Source organism: Apaloderma vittatum, unplaced genomic scaffold (assembly GCF_000703405.1).
Source record: "Apaloderma vittatum isolate BGI_N311 unplaced genomic scaffold, ASM70340v1 scaffold29033, whole genome shotgun sequence".
Classification (NCBI taxonomy): Eukaryota; Metazoa; Chordata; class Aves; order Trogoniformes; family Trogonidae; genus Apaloderma; species Apaloderma vittatum.
This window is the reverse complement of record NW_009706910.1, coordinates 18207-32612: the sequence shown is the minus strand read 5'-3', so window position 1 is coordinate 32612 and position 14406 is coordinate 18207. Positions and strand designations below refer to the sequence as shown.

Here is a 14406-nt window from a genome sequence, read left to right as displayed (position 1 = left end):
AGCAAAGATGATATAAAGGATTTTTACATGCCATACTTACTATCAAATTGAATACCAAGATATTTGAAAGTAGGTGTGAAGGCTGGAACCTCACTGATTTTTTTTTTTTTTTTAGATTAACAAAAATCAATTATAACAGGGATATAGGAACTGCATGTCTCTTCTGCTGTAAAAAGGAGTAAACCACATACTTACCTATTCTGTACACAGAGCAAACATCTGTGGTGGAGGTTTGTTTCAACCAGTGTATCACTTCTTCTAAATTTTTTTCTTTTGAAAAAAAAGATAGCTCTTCTACTTGAAGAAAATCCAGGTCTTGCGGTCTAACAAAGAAAAGAACAACTCTGAAGGTGCCTGAAAGCAGATTTGGCTGAGGACCTCACTGCATCAGTGAAATTGGAGCTCATTAGAGAAAGTAATACAGTCTTTACATTATAGATCCTCTTGTGTTCAGAATCAGCATCAGTCATTTTTTGTAAACATGCATACAAACTGAGAGTAGCTCTGCTTGCAGTTAATGCTTTCTGACATGTCAGAGTAAGTTTATGTCTGTGCCATGGTATAGCATTTTATGAGAGAATTTATTAAAAGCATAAATTTTCAAGGACTTTATCTTATTGATTAGAAAATCAATATAATCTTAAAGTTACACATCAGTTGGACTGCAAACATTTAAGAGCTCCTTGTTTCAGCACGCAAACAGTCCATTCAAACTGGTAAGAGCAGCCTATTTACATGGTGCCAAAGCATGTTGAAACACGCACTTTTTACAGGTTTCTGTCTGCATTATGAGCAATTACTTGTAAGAAGACCCCTTCTGAAGCAAGTTAAGGACTGTAATCAAGGGTACTAGAAAAAACAGAACATGACTGCTTTAAAATAGATCTTGAAATCAGCAAAAATTGAATCTTCTGCAAGAGTAAAGTTCTTTTGGATCTTGTGATCCAAAGAATAGCAGATAACAACTAGAGCAACTCCCTTCCCCCAGTAGGAAACTCGGCTACAGGGTGATAATATTTTCCAACATTTAAGCAGACTTCAAATTCCGATTTCTTTGCATTTGCTTTGACTGATACACACTATGACAATTCAAACTTTATAAAAACAAAAAAACCCACAAAACTACCAAAAATAAACCAAACCTGAGTTCAATGTCCCATATTTTAAAGCTCAAGAGACGATCACTTTTTGTTTATGAGTTAAATACATATCACTTACTCATCTCTAGGTAAGTCCAGTTTAACATGACTTGTCCTTACAAAACCTATTTGGCCAGTAAACATATGTCTTCCGAGAAACCATTCCATGCATTCAATGAAGTAGCCAAGGATCTCAATTTTGTCACCTTTCTGGAAACTCATCTCTTCTGACACAGGACTTTCGTAATTCATCACAGCTAGACAGGACCCCATTGCTGCGTAATAAGGAGAGAAAAAAAGGTTTGCAGATAAAGTAATTTAACAGTGCATATACACTTCATAGAATAGCACGACAACATATTTAGCAAAAGACATTTCTGGAACTCGTGAGCTGCACACCCTGTGTGGCAAGATTTGAAGCATCCAAACCTAATTGGTTTGGTTTGAACAATTAGAATTGTAAATAACAGCATAAAAATCCTCATTTCCCAGCCACTAGAAAGCAAAATCTAAAATGTTTTAAAAATTCTAGTCTGTTCCATCAGGAAGCAACAAAAAGGAGTATTTAAAGCTCTATTTTGTCTCTTATAAAGGGATCTGAACTTGATCCAGAACAAAAACATATCAAACAACTAATGAAATCCCTATTGGATAAATATGCAGTCATATACTAGTCAATACAGTATTAACACCCATGCAAATGGTAGAAAATAAGCCATATTTACTCTTTAATCTCAGACCATCTGTATAAGTTTTATTTCTCTGGCAGTATTAGATAAAGTAATCCATGTGTGAAAGATCCACAATAATTACATTGGTGGATTTTCTTATTTTAAAGTTTGTCATCAACTGAATTACTCTTTACTACTTTGTGCATCTATTTAATACAGTATTTAGGAGGAAAAAGGGGAGAGATAAGCCTTTAGAGTTTAACTCAATTTAGGCAGAGATCTATGCCCTTATTAATTTTACTGCAACGTAACTTTGAAAGCTGTTTTCCCATCTTAATAAAATGGAAAAAGAAAATTGAACTCTTTAGTGTCTGTCTTAACATAAGCATAGAATAAGTTTGTGGGGTTTTTTAATGCTGATGTTTGAATGGAACTTCTCACCAACTCTCATGATGGATTTAGATTCAGTTTTGTATGTAAAATCGACGGGATTAGAATATCCTTTAAGAAACCATCTGAAAGTAGAAAAAAAATTTGAAGTTAGTGCATAAAACACTTCAACAAATGTTGTGACAATAACAGTGATGTTTTAAATCCATTTGAAAACCGATGCACCCCTCCCACAACTATCTTTTGTTTCAGACACAGCTGCTTCCAGTAATATTAGCAGTAGTGTTACTTCACTCAAACAAAAGTAACTGAGAAAGTCATGCTATTCCTCTCCACTCAATGTCAACAGATAAATTCCAGCTTTTTAACTACTAAGAGCACCAAGAATGAATAATTTTTCTGGTGACTCCTGAAGCGAATTCATTGATAATCCCACTGATGTGATTTTTGGCTTTATAGCAATTATGAGCCTGGCTATGAACTTGAAACAAACTGCATTAAGGAGGTGGATAGCTCCTGTGAATATTGTTGAGTAAAAACCCCGCTAACCTATTATTCACATTTCCAAACATCCCACCTTTTACTATCCATATTTCCACTGTGAAAAAAATTAAAATTCTCATTTTATGTTTTTCTAGAAATATTAATAGTTTTTATTTTAGACTCAGCAAAAAGCAGTATTTAACTCAATACAGCAAACCGTCTTCAAATGCTGCTCTGCAGGCACGTCCATTAATTTCACTTGTTTAGTATGGAAGGGAATAGAGCATTTCTTCTCAGTGTTAATGAAAGACGGATGTTCCATAACAAGCTACCCTTTAGAGTCCCCTGTGCCTGAGCAGATGTGTATACATATGAAACAGATGGATAAGAAATAGGTAGCTAGAGTCAGGTACCTACTGATGAAAAGGGATCAGTGGCTCTGGAGGAGCATTAGGCAGCATGGTCATGTCACCATCCACAGATCCACCTGTTACATCTTCAGTAAAAGCCCCAGTCTCAAAATAAGTGTTTATTTCACTGTTTGTAGCAATTATCTTTCTTATAAGATTGTCAGGACATAAAACAAAAAATGCCCCTAAAAAGAAAGCAGTGGAGTAGATGTCATTTTATGTAATTTCTTAATGTTATGCAAGCTTTAGAACTGGCTTCAAGAGCATCAGTAATATTTAGAAATTGAAAATCTGAGATTTCACAAGAACTTTCTGATTGTCAGATATTCTATGATTCTATGACATTCAGACTTTTCTGTCTAGTTTCTCTTCCAGTGAAAAAAAAAAAGAGGAGCTGAGGTGTTTGAGGAAGTTTAGAACCTTCTTCAGCTGCAACAATTTGCGTGTTCCTGTTGCAGTAATCAATGATCCATCTAGCCTGTCATTCTGTCTCTCATGGTGGCAGCAGGTGATGCCATTTAGGAGAAGCACATGAACCTGGAAACTATCTATAATCCCTCTCCTGTAAATCTGCAGGATCTGCAATAATATTAAGCAAGCTGGAATGTGCATCCCTCCCTAATACTTTTGGTATCCATTTATGGACCCGTTGCACATTAATTCTGTAATCCCCTCTATGATCCTACTGAATCCAATCTGTTTCATCCTTTCTCTGCTCTTTCTTGGGCATTTGGAGTAAATAGATTTAAATTTCAACTTCACTAAGTATTTGAATAGGTCTTAATATTGATATGGGGATTTTTAAAAAATGTTGCTTCTCTAAATTTACCCTTAGCATGTCTTCCTTACCTTCTTGCACCAGCAGGCTTCTGTACATCAAATTTAATGATTTTTCATTTATATAGACTTCAATACCTGTTTCTTCCTCCTCTTGACAGCAGAGCCAGAAAGACTGATCCAGAAATAAATTCTCCATGCAATGATTTATAAAACCTAGGGAAAAAAAATAAAATCCAATTTGTTTTCTTTGCAGTTTTACGGTATTACACAGGAAAACAAGCTTTCAAAAAGCCAGAGACTGGGGCAAGCATTTAGATAACTCCATTATTGCTTAACCCGCAGTGTATGATTAATTTTACTACATAGTATTGGCAAAACTACATCCATTAAGTCACATGTGTTAGAGCTACTTTTAATACTTAGTTCTCAGAAACTACACATAAAAGCTGCACAACTTTTTGGTGCCTAATTCTACTGAAAAAGCAGACTACATCTTCATCTTATGAGGGTTTCCCATAGTTTAACCACATTTGAAAGGTTTTGAGTCTAAAAGAGGTAATTGCTAGTAAGTTTTGAGAAACAAGCCCTTAGCACTGCTTTATACCGTATGCTTGGAAATAATATCAAAAAATAATCTCTATGGATTTCTGTTGCCTGATCCAGCTGTCCTGATTTATGCAGATATTGCACCTGGGCACCAGATTCCTGGAATTTCTTTGGAACAGAGATGATGCTGCGTGCAAGAGTCATGTCAATCAGAAGAAGGTAGTGCTTTATCTTGGAAACAGGGACTCCTTACATTAGTTCTTCAGGCTTCGAAAGATGTATGATAGTTAGAGAGATCTGGATTGCTGTATCATAAGCAGCATGTTATAGATAACAGATTGTACTTAAAGGGCCAATATTAACACACTAGCAAATCCTCTGTGCAAAAAATTATGACGAAGAGGAAAAGTGGACAGATCAGTCATTAAGGTGCCATTTTGCAATTTGGAAGGTGCTGAATCAATTGTCTGGTAGCCACAGCCTTGCCTAAGAAAAAAAACTTCATCTCTTTTGCTTTCTCTGCAAAACTGGATCGAAACAATATTTTTTCGATTTCTCTGACGAGCATTATAAAATACAAAATAGCAAGTAAATAGCAAACATGGAATTAAAAATAACATTCATTATTTTAAATTTGTCTTTTTCCATCAGATGAATTCAATAATAATGCACACAAGCTCTCCAGACACAAAGTAAAAAATTATGTGAACAAAATGGATACAGAAACTCAATTCAAACGCTATTCTTTAGAAAAGACCTGAAGTTATAGGATATTAAAAATAGAAATCAAATTAATGGCCTCATATTGTTGCAAAAGGCATGCTCAGATTTAGAAACAAAACTGAGGCATGCAAAGCATATGAAGCAATCTTTGTTTTATTTGATATTTCCTCTGAAGCCTTACCAACTCTGTCCAGTTTGCTCACTGCTGTTTGGGAAAGATGTGGAACAACTAGAAGAGTCCAGTGGGAAGAACGGTCAGAGGTGTAGAAAATACTCTGTGAAGAAGGATTGTAGGAACTAGGGCTGATATTCCTAGTGAAAATAACACTGAGTGCAGGTGTGGGTTAGAATTCTCCAAGCAAGTAGTAGTGTGGTGCAAAGAAAGAGGAGTAGCCTTGTCATGTCTACAGTGAACAGAAAATGCATGTAAGTTGCAGCACAGGTTAGAGTTTAGGACAAGAACACCTGCATTGAAATAGACTGCTTAGAAAGAAGATACAGTCTGATTCTGGAGTACCAAACTTAGAGAAGACATCTGCCAGGAACTAGAGCTGTTTGCTCTGGGACAAAGGCAGGTGTTCCTGCAGGTTGAAGGGTCTCTCCAACCCTGTCACTAGTACCCAGTTCAGGAACATTACTTACTGCTCTTAGGAGTTAAAGAATCTCAAAGTCCTGTTCAACAAGTTCCCAGTCAATCAGAAATTGTGTGCAGAGGATTAATAAATAAGTAAGTAAATAAATAGATAAATGAAGGCATATTGAACTGTTGTATGGTGAAACAGCTTTACCTAGCGAGCGGTAGGTTAGAAACTTCCATATTTCTTCAAAAGTTTTAAATGTCACCACGATTAGATCTTGATCGCTATGAATAGACAGCAGTCTGGCAGAGAGCTCCTAAAAACATCAAAACCAATATTTTTATTACAATTATACTAGACTCAAGCACAATTTCTCACTACATAACATGTATACTAAAACTCTATGTGTTAAGAAGAATAAAAAAACACCCAGGCTTTTATTTATATGAGATATCTGTTCTTTAACACATACTTACAACATACGGTGATTTAAATTTTAACCTTTTTCTTACCAATTGTGCCAACAGTTGCAGTGGGGTTAATTTACAGAGAAATTAAGACCTCGGGACTGACCATACTGAGTGAGACTAAAGGCTTGTCTGGTTCAGACACATCCACATATAGTGGCCAGTATTCTCTATGAAAACCATGAAAGCATCTAGTGGTACTTTCCAAGAATACCCTTCCAGGACAGAGCCATTTACAGCTTGGGAACTGCCTTTGCCACATATGTGGGCACTTAATATTAAATCATGGAAAGGGTATCTTTTTGTTTGTTGGGTTGGAATTTTGACTTAAAATTTCTCTACATCACTTAAACCAGTGTAAATTTTAGAATCCACAGGCTACTGCTGTAGGTTAGCCTCAGAACTCCGTACATATACAAACCTCCTTTGATACATCTTTGAACCTACTGGTAGCTTCAGCTTTCTTCCAGAGGAGACACTGAGTAGTCATTCCCTAGTTCACTTTTTCTATGGATAAGACAATTAAATATACTTGAGTATTATTAAAAAAAATGCAGTAAGATCCTTTTCTCCTCATTTGTAGTGGTTTGTGTTGCCAGAGTAGCATTAAATTGTGCATTTAACAAAGTTGATCAGTGATCATTGTAAATGACGATGACAGATTTTAAAAGGATTTTCAGAAATGCTAAAAGGGAGAACTATAGAAAACTTCAAATAAGTGAAAGAAATATATATTTTGATGAATTGCAGCTGAAGAGTGGTAATACACAATCTGGTTGTACTTCAGTTAGTAGCTTACAAACAGGGTGCTCCAGCAATGCTGGCTACTATCTTCCAGGGAAATACAAAGAACTGTAGCAATGTATGAGCAAGGTGTCCAGATCAGTATCTCAGAGAATAAAATCAGAAACAAAGCTAGCAGGTATAATGTTACTGTGTCATTTCCCAGTAGTGTACCCTTGCTCCCATCACATCAAAACTGAAATGCATCTTAAAACAATTTAAGGAGCGCTCAAGAAACTCATTCTAACACTAGGAAAAAAAGAAAACTAAAATCATCCCCCAAATATTTTCTGTAATCTGAGCGAGATGGAGCTGATCCACTGCTTTTATAACTGTTAGGTCATGATTTTAAAAGATTTCTGAATTAATTCTGTTTAACTTCCATAATTTCAATTCACACAACATGGATGTATTAAAATAGAAACTCCTTTCTGAAAACAAAAATCCCACTTAAGCCTCTTCAACAGGCATGCCTCATCACTGCTTTGATCTTCTGCATGCCCCTTTCCACATTAGATTAAATATTAACAAGAGCCTGAAATCTATTAATAATATGCTAAAATCTCTCATCCTTAAGGGCTTTATGCACTGCTGAATATCAAACCAACATTCTAAGGAAACTTATAAATCTTGCTTCCTTCCAAGTTCTTTTCCAGTCTGTTTCTTGTAAGGCCACAAATCTAGTCTACTTTTACAGTTTTCCTTCTCCTCCGGATCCCTGCTCTCTTTTCCCCATCTCTCCCTAAGCAAAAGGCAGAGCAGAACAGGAGTACAGTTTTCACAACCACAAAATCAGCAGGCTGGTAATGGAGAGTTCACAACACATGAAAAGAAAATCATGTAGAAACACATCCGTCCAAGACAGTAAAGCCATAACTAATTAAGATTTCAGTGTCTGATTTGCTCATGAAGGAGGCTGAAACTCATGGGTCAGAAAAAAAGGTACACCAAAGGTCAAATGATATCATCCTGCTTTTTCATCAAGAGGGAACTGGAGATTTCCAATGGTATTTGTAGCAAATCTCAATGGTTACAGAGGACAAGTTTCCCATATACAATTAAATTAAAGACAGTAATATAAATTGGCCAACCCTCTTGGGTGCTCTTTTAGGACCTGGCCATCTAGCTCTAGGAAGTCCAATACTTATGCTGTTCTCCTTCAGAGTTCCTCTTTGGCGTAGCAGTGGGCTTCCCAGGTAACTTGCATGCCAAGTGACTGGAAACTAAGTCAATATGAGGGCAAATTTTTAAAATATCAGAAAAAAAAAAGTTATTTCCTTTGATGTAAATCAAACCAGAACATCTTTAACATAAAACCCTGCAACATCGTATTTATAGCTGGGTTTATTTGTTTTATTCAGCCCGGTGCTCCAGTTTCTTTCAATGGTTCAGTATTTCTAATGCCTCTAGATGGTTTTGGGCCATGGGAAACTGGTCACTCAAAATCAAGTATACACCATGTAAATGGAAATGTGACACAAATATCTCATGTACTTCAGTAGTACAAGGTGTATTCTCTGAATAAATACAACAATTCCCAAACAATTGACTTACACTGAAAACTGCCATCACCTCCCTGCTGTCATTTTCCAGAAGACGGAGCTGCCCTCTCAGCTGTCTTTGGAGTCTAGGATCAGGACATCCACTCTTTCGTCTTACCATCGTTAACTTCAAGGAGATATCTGGAGAAGGATATCCATTTACAGTGATAATAAGTTTTGTGAATCAGGTTTGGAGAACCAGAAAATCCCTTGAAATCATAGAATTTACATGAAGAACTATTTTTTCCAGCTTCAGAGATAGAAACAAAACAGTTTGACCTACTGCATGCTTCGTTTTCATTTTTATTATTCAGTAGGGACAGTAGCCTAGCACGAAACAAAATTTATTCAGTTGTATAATAAAGGCCACTGCTATACAAAGGAGGGTGAAGTAAGAGTTCATAGAAATTGTGGGAGACAACTAACACCCTTGGGGACGGAGAAGATAAAAGAGGAAAAAAGCAAGCAGATTGGTAATTTGTCAAATTAGACAGCTCTACAGACATTGAGAACATGCCCAGATTTCCAAATATCCTGTGCATATTTTAGAAATCGAGACAAACAGATATGGGAATCAAAAAACAACCCTAAAAAACAGATAGTTCACATGTTACAACTCTTTAAGCTAATCTTAAATACATGGTTTTCTGACATCACACCCACTACTTCAGAAGGCTTCTATGAACTGAAAAAGCTGTTTCTCAGCTAGGCAGGTTGAGGAGTACAACCAAAAAAGATGGTCCAAAAGATAGTTCACTTACATGATTTGCCCAGCACTACTGAAAGAAGCCAGATACCTGTTCCTAGATCTTGACATCTATCTGAGAAGCTTTTACTACAGCTAAGGCTACAGTTTCAGCCAGCTTCTCTCAGATAAAGAGGATCTTTGATAAAGCTGCTTTCATTCTGCACATCTGTTAATTTAATTCAATAACAGTAAATTATATTCAGAAGTTTTCAGATACACAGATGGGCACATATAAGCCAATAATGCCCACTTGGAAAAAATTCTAGTTGCAAGTGTGTAAATAGGTCACGCTTCCAGCATTAAATGGGATTTCTGTGCATCCTAAAATATTCCACCTTCTCCGAGTTTCACCTTTTAATCAGGTAAAATACGTATTTTTTACATTCTAGGCCAATATACTGCATCTTAATCTGTTTTCAGAGGACTCCCTATGTATTTCTCCAGGAGTTTTACAATGAGTTGCACCTAAATTACTCATTACTTTAAGGTCAAAAAGGGTGGCTCAGAACTATAAGCAGAGTTACTGAATTGCTAGACCTCTCTGTTTATGCTGTGGTCGTATAGTCAATTGTTAGTACGAAGAACACAAACCAGAGTCTTTGAATGTTACTCAAATCACTATTAGGTAACACTATTGTTTACTTTTTCGTTTTACCTGAAGCCATAAAGATATTGGCTCAAGAAAAGACTATTACTTAAAAAATGTAGCAATTTGATTCCAAGTTAAATTGTGTTTATATAGTTACGTATTTAAGTTTTATATAAAAGTTAATATTACTGGAATAATAGTTACATTGAATTAAAACAACTGAAATAAGACTGCTTTTGCCAAAAGTACTATTATTAATGCTTTATGGAAATGAAACATAGTAAAAAAAATCATTACATCTATGGCAATCTTCCTGTCTGCTGCTGGGAGCTCTGATCCATGCCCCGAGTTAGCAGCCACTCAAATTCTGCGTGGAGCAAGACAAACAGGTACATAAATACAAATTACTTAACTACAAATAACCATGTCTGGGTGAGACTGTCTACCATTGATTTGATTTGTTAGGTCAAGCCAGAAAGCAGAGAGCAATCTCAGCATTTTTTCTAATGATTTTTCCCTTTCTCAAGAGAAGGGAAGCGTGACTAGACCCTCAATTCATAGAGCAGGCCATGAGCCCTCCAGAAGGGAAGCCTGCTGTACCTACTTTACTGAAGTACACTTAATTGCAACTTCATTGAAAATGCAGCATTTAAAAAATATAAAAATTTTGAAAGGCCACAAACTGAGAAAAATAAGACATTTGGAGAACTGAAACCCATACATAAAATAAGCAATGAAGTTTTTATTTCCTTTTCTTTTTTTTTTCTTAGCTATTACAATATAGTCCATAAATTGTTTCTCGCTTTTATAGAAGTTCTTCTCTCTTTTCATGAGAAGTTCTCAACAAATCTTATGTAGAAGTTGGGCACTTCACAGTTGCCATGAAGTATATTATAAAGTTTACAGGAGTAAAGATTGCAATATTGTTGACATAGTTTTCGCAATTAAAAAAAAAAGGTAAAAAAAGTAAGCATTAAGAAAAGCATTATACTGATAAGATGCCATGAAAGAAAATGCCTTACCAGTTGGATAATTCTCTGCTTGACTGTGAAGGGTCCTTGAACTGACATTCCTGCATTTTTCACTTCGCGAACACTCTATTATGATAGATGAAAGGAATGGTTAAGTGCACTTTCTAAGTCCATATAAATCAGACTGAAAAAAACCCGCAAAACACAACAAAAAAACCCAACAAACACCCCACACTTTCAAGGCATTTGATGCATTGGATAGTTACTAAAAGAAAATAACTATATTTTTCCCCTTCCTCTTATATAGTTCCCCAAAACCTGGAAGAAGTATCTGCAGACCATTTCCTATAGGGGAGGAAGTTAAATCCTGACTTCATTGTTTTGATGTGAAGCTTCGAGATGATGGAGAATTGATGGGAAGGTAGACTTAGGAAACTGAGGTCCCATTTAGGAGGCAGCAAGGGTCAGGCTTCAGTTTCTCTTGCCTTGCACCTGTACTAAAAAGTGGCCTCGAGTGAAGCTTCAGTGGCATAAATCAGCAATGATACGAGTGCCTTGTACCAATTCGTACATGGAAAGAAATAATCATAGAATCATAGAATGGCCTAGGCTGGAAGAGACCTTAGAGATCATCTAGTCCAACCTCCCTGTCATGGGCAGGGACGCCTCTCACCTTTTTTGTTATAGGTTTAATACTTGGGAGGGGGTAACATAAAAATAAGTGATTTGAAGTTTTAGAAAAATAACACAAAATAAGTGTATATTATGTTAATAGTAATCTGCTTTTTTCTTTTTCAACCCATATTTCTTCCGGTTCTTTTGGAAATGGTACATTTTCCTGTTGAAGAAACACCCACTCCAACCAATTTCAATTTCTCAAGGTTCTCTTGGAAAAAAAAAATCACTGAAGAAAAGACTCGATACTTCTAAGAATAAAAGCAGGAGAAATAGATCTTTAATTTTCAGAAGAAAACTTCTGAGGCAATTTTGATGTATCCCAAGACATTTTCCTCTGCAGCTCTGCTTTTAAGAAAAAACTTTTAATATAGTAGGACATGGTGATTTCTAAGTCTTATGCATGTTCCCTCAAGTGCATGTATTAATGTTACATGAACAAAATCACGCAAATAAATAAGGATACGTAAACATAAAATTTTCCTACTTCAAAAAAAATGCAATAGGCAGTAAAACCATCATCTTTAAGGCCAATTATTAGCATATACTAGAATTAGAAATTGCAGTTCCCAAGCACTGTGGGTTTTGTTGGGCATTTGACAGGGGTGTTGGGGTTTTTTTGCTTGATTCTTTTAAACTAGGCTCAACAATATTTGTTTTTAAATAGAAATTTGGTGGTAAACTTGCTGCAGTGTAGGCTGACTATATTTAAGGAACACTATAAATTTAAATTCCCCACAGCTTCTGGGACCATAAGTAGTTGTACTTCTGCTTTTTCTTGTTTTAATCAGAAGCGCAAATAGCAATTGTGAAAACTTTGACAACATGTTATCAATTACTTTAATCATAATTCAACAGTTGATAAGGACAATTAACTAGCGTATCATTTTGGCATGTGAACTTGCCATTACTATTATTTTGATATTAGTAGATACAGACTTTGCTTGAAAAGTACTTATCAAGACATAAATACCCAGCAGGTAATATTTTATTTAAAAGCTACACCTAATTTCTATGACTTTTAGGAGAAAGCAAAATCTATAAGCAAGCTTTTTATTAGTCATGGGAGTTTAATTAAAAATAATAGTTTGCTATTAAATTTGAGCAAAAGCATAAGAGTTACTATAAATCTATAAATACATTTTAAATGCTGACACTGTTTAAAGTGCTATAATTAGATGCAAAGACTTAACATGAACTCCATGTGCCATTCCTAACTAATGGAATGACTTGCATAATTCTTGGCAAGCTAAAAAGAAACTTTATACTACCCTAGGATGCTTGTACCCAGTATTCTTTGATGTCAGCAGAGTTGCAGTTGTGAACAGAAAGACATTGTTTAAGCCATAGGACATATAATTTAAAATTAAATAGTTTTTCCATGGTTGCTTGAAGTATTTTCACATTCAGAAAACTCTTGGGCCTACTATAAAGTAAGAGTCTGGCCACTGGTTTTGAGACACAGCCACCTTTCCCATTCTACACTTCCATCCAAAAAAGTGTTTCCAACCTGCATGTTTTTACTGCATGAAGTATGTTTTTAATTGCAGAAAAATACAGAATTCTATCTTTTGATAAAAAACAGAAATCTGAATCCTAGAGAATATAGCAAAGTGCTATACAAAGAATTTGTGTTTCAGTATTCTGATAATTTTCACCTCAGCTTATTTTGACAAATAGATAATCCATTTATCTGCCCAAAGTGAATTTCACTACACATAATTTAACAGTCTAGTCTATGCAGCATTGCCACTTTTAACAGTTGCAGATGTATTTCAGAAATGCTCAGCTGAAAAACACGTGACAGTTCTCTGCGTGTGCACAGCAAGCAATGTTTAAAGAACACAGTAATTTGAACGCAAAGAAAAGTCAAGAGTGGAATGACCCGTATCTATTGATTGAGGTCTTACCCACGTGTTCTTGCAATGTGCCCATCCTGACTCCACCCCTGACAGTGCTGATGGCAGCATTGGCCTCTGTGCCTTTCCAGCCAGGCTTGCCCTTTCCCTGCTCCATTTCTTTCCTCTCCAAGTTCCTGTCAGGATTTCCCTCTAGACCGGGGTGATGGTGTCAGCACTGAGCTGCCTGCCGCTGCTCAACTCTCCATTTGCAGCTCCTCACAGTGATGCAGTTAACATTATCAACAATCTGAGGGGAAATAAAAAAAAAAACAAAACTTAAAAACATTTTTATTTTAAATGTCAGAATACGTGCACACATTCAAGAGTTGTCCGTCTTCTGCAGGAGTTATTTTTAAACATAATAGACATTAAAGTACTTGCTTTAGATTTCTTTCAGAGCAACTGTTGTGTAACACCAAAATTCACCCCAGAAAAAGCTCCTGCAATCAGATGGCATCACTGCTTTAGCAACAAAGCAATAGATTTGACTAATAGCAACAATCCAAGGCCTGAAGTGAAATGTAGTTGTGCCCATTGCTAATTATTCATTCTTGGCCAGCTTTAATGCAGAGCCTCCAAGCGATGGCATCATTCACATTAACAGAGGCAATGCAGGAGAAAAACATCGTTTTCTAAAGGTGATGAGAATGGAACGGGTAGTGTATGCTTAATTTGAGCAAGCAGGAAGGATTTTATAAATTCAGCTAAAGAATGAATCCTCTGCAGGAACCCTTAGTGCAGGAAGACTCGCATGTGAGGGTGCAAAGATTTCTTTGCAATAAAGCAGAGGAGCGACCTACTGAAGCTAGAGGCCAAGTCTGTCAGCAAGACTGTTACTAGAAGGAACATTAGGAAAAAGAAATAGAAATGGAAGTAGACCATAAGTAGTCGCAAGCTTCACTGCTCCCTCTGTAGCAAAGGAGGCATCCTGCAATCCCATGTCTTGGGCACGAGCTTCAGAAAAGTGCAGTCAGAGCATCAGCCAACACATCCGCAAAGGATGTGACTAGC

At 36.2% G+C, this 14406-nt stretch overlaps 1 protein-coding gene across 1 annotated transcript in view; it reads right to left on the bottom strand.

The window, feature by feature from the left end:
• The window catches only part of SH3TC1 (SH3 domain and tetratricopeptide repeats 1), a 24843-nt gene extending 11242 nt beyond the window's left edge, over positions 1-13601 (bottom strand). Inside the window, 10 exon segments of the mRNA XM_009865977.1 lie at positions 196-323; positions 1219-1414; positions 2252-2325; positions 3101-3278; positions 3943-4086; positions 5931-6036; positions 8525-8652; positions 10871-10945; positions 13405-13556; positions 13558-13601. Coding sequence (XP_009864279.1) covers positions 196-323; positions 1219-1414; positions 2252-2325; positions 3101-3278; positions 3943-4086; positions 5931-6036; positions 8525-8652; positions 10871-10945; positions 13405-13556; positions 13558-13601 — 1225 coding nt within the window.
• Between the last annotated feature and the right edge of the window lie 805 nt (positions 13602-14406).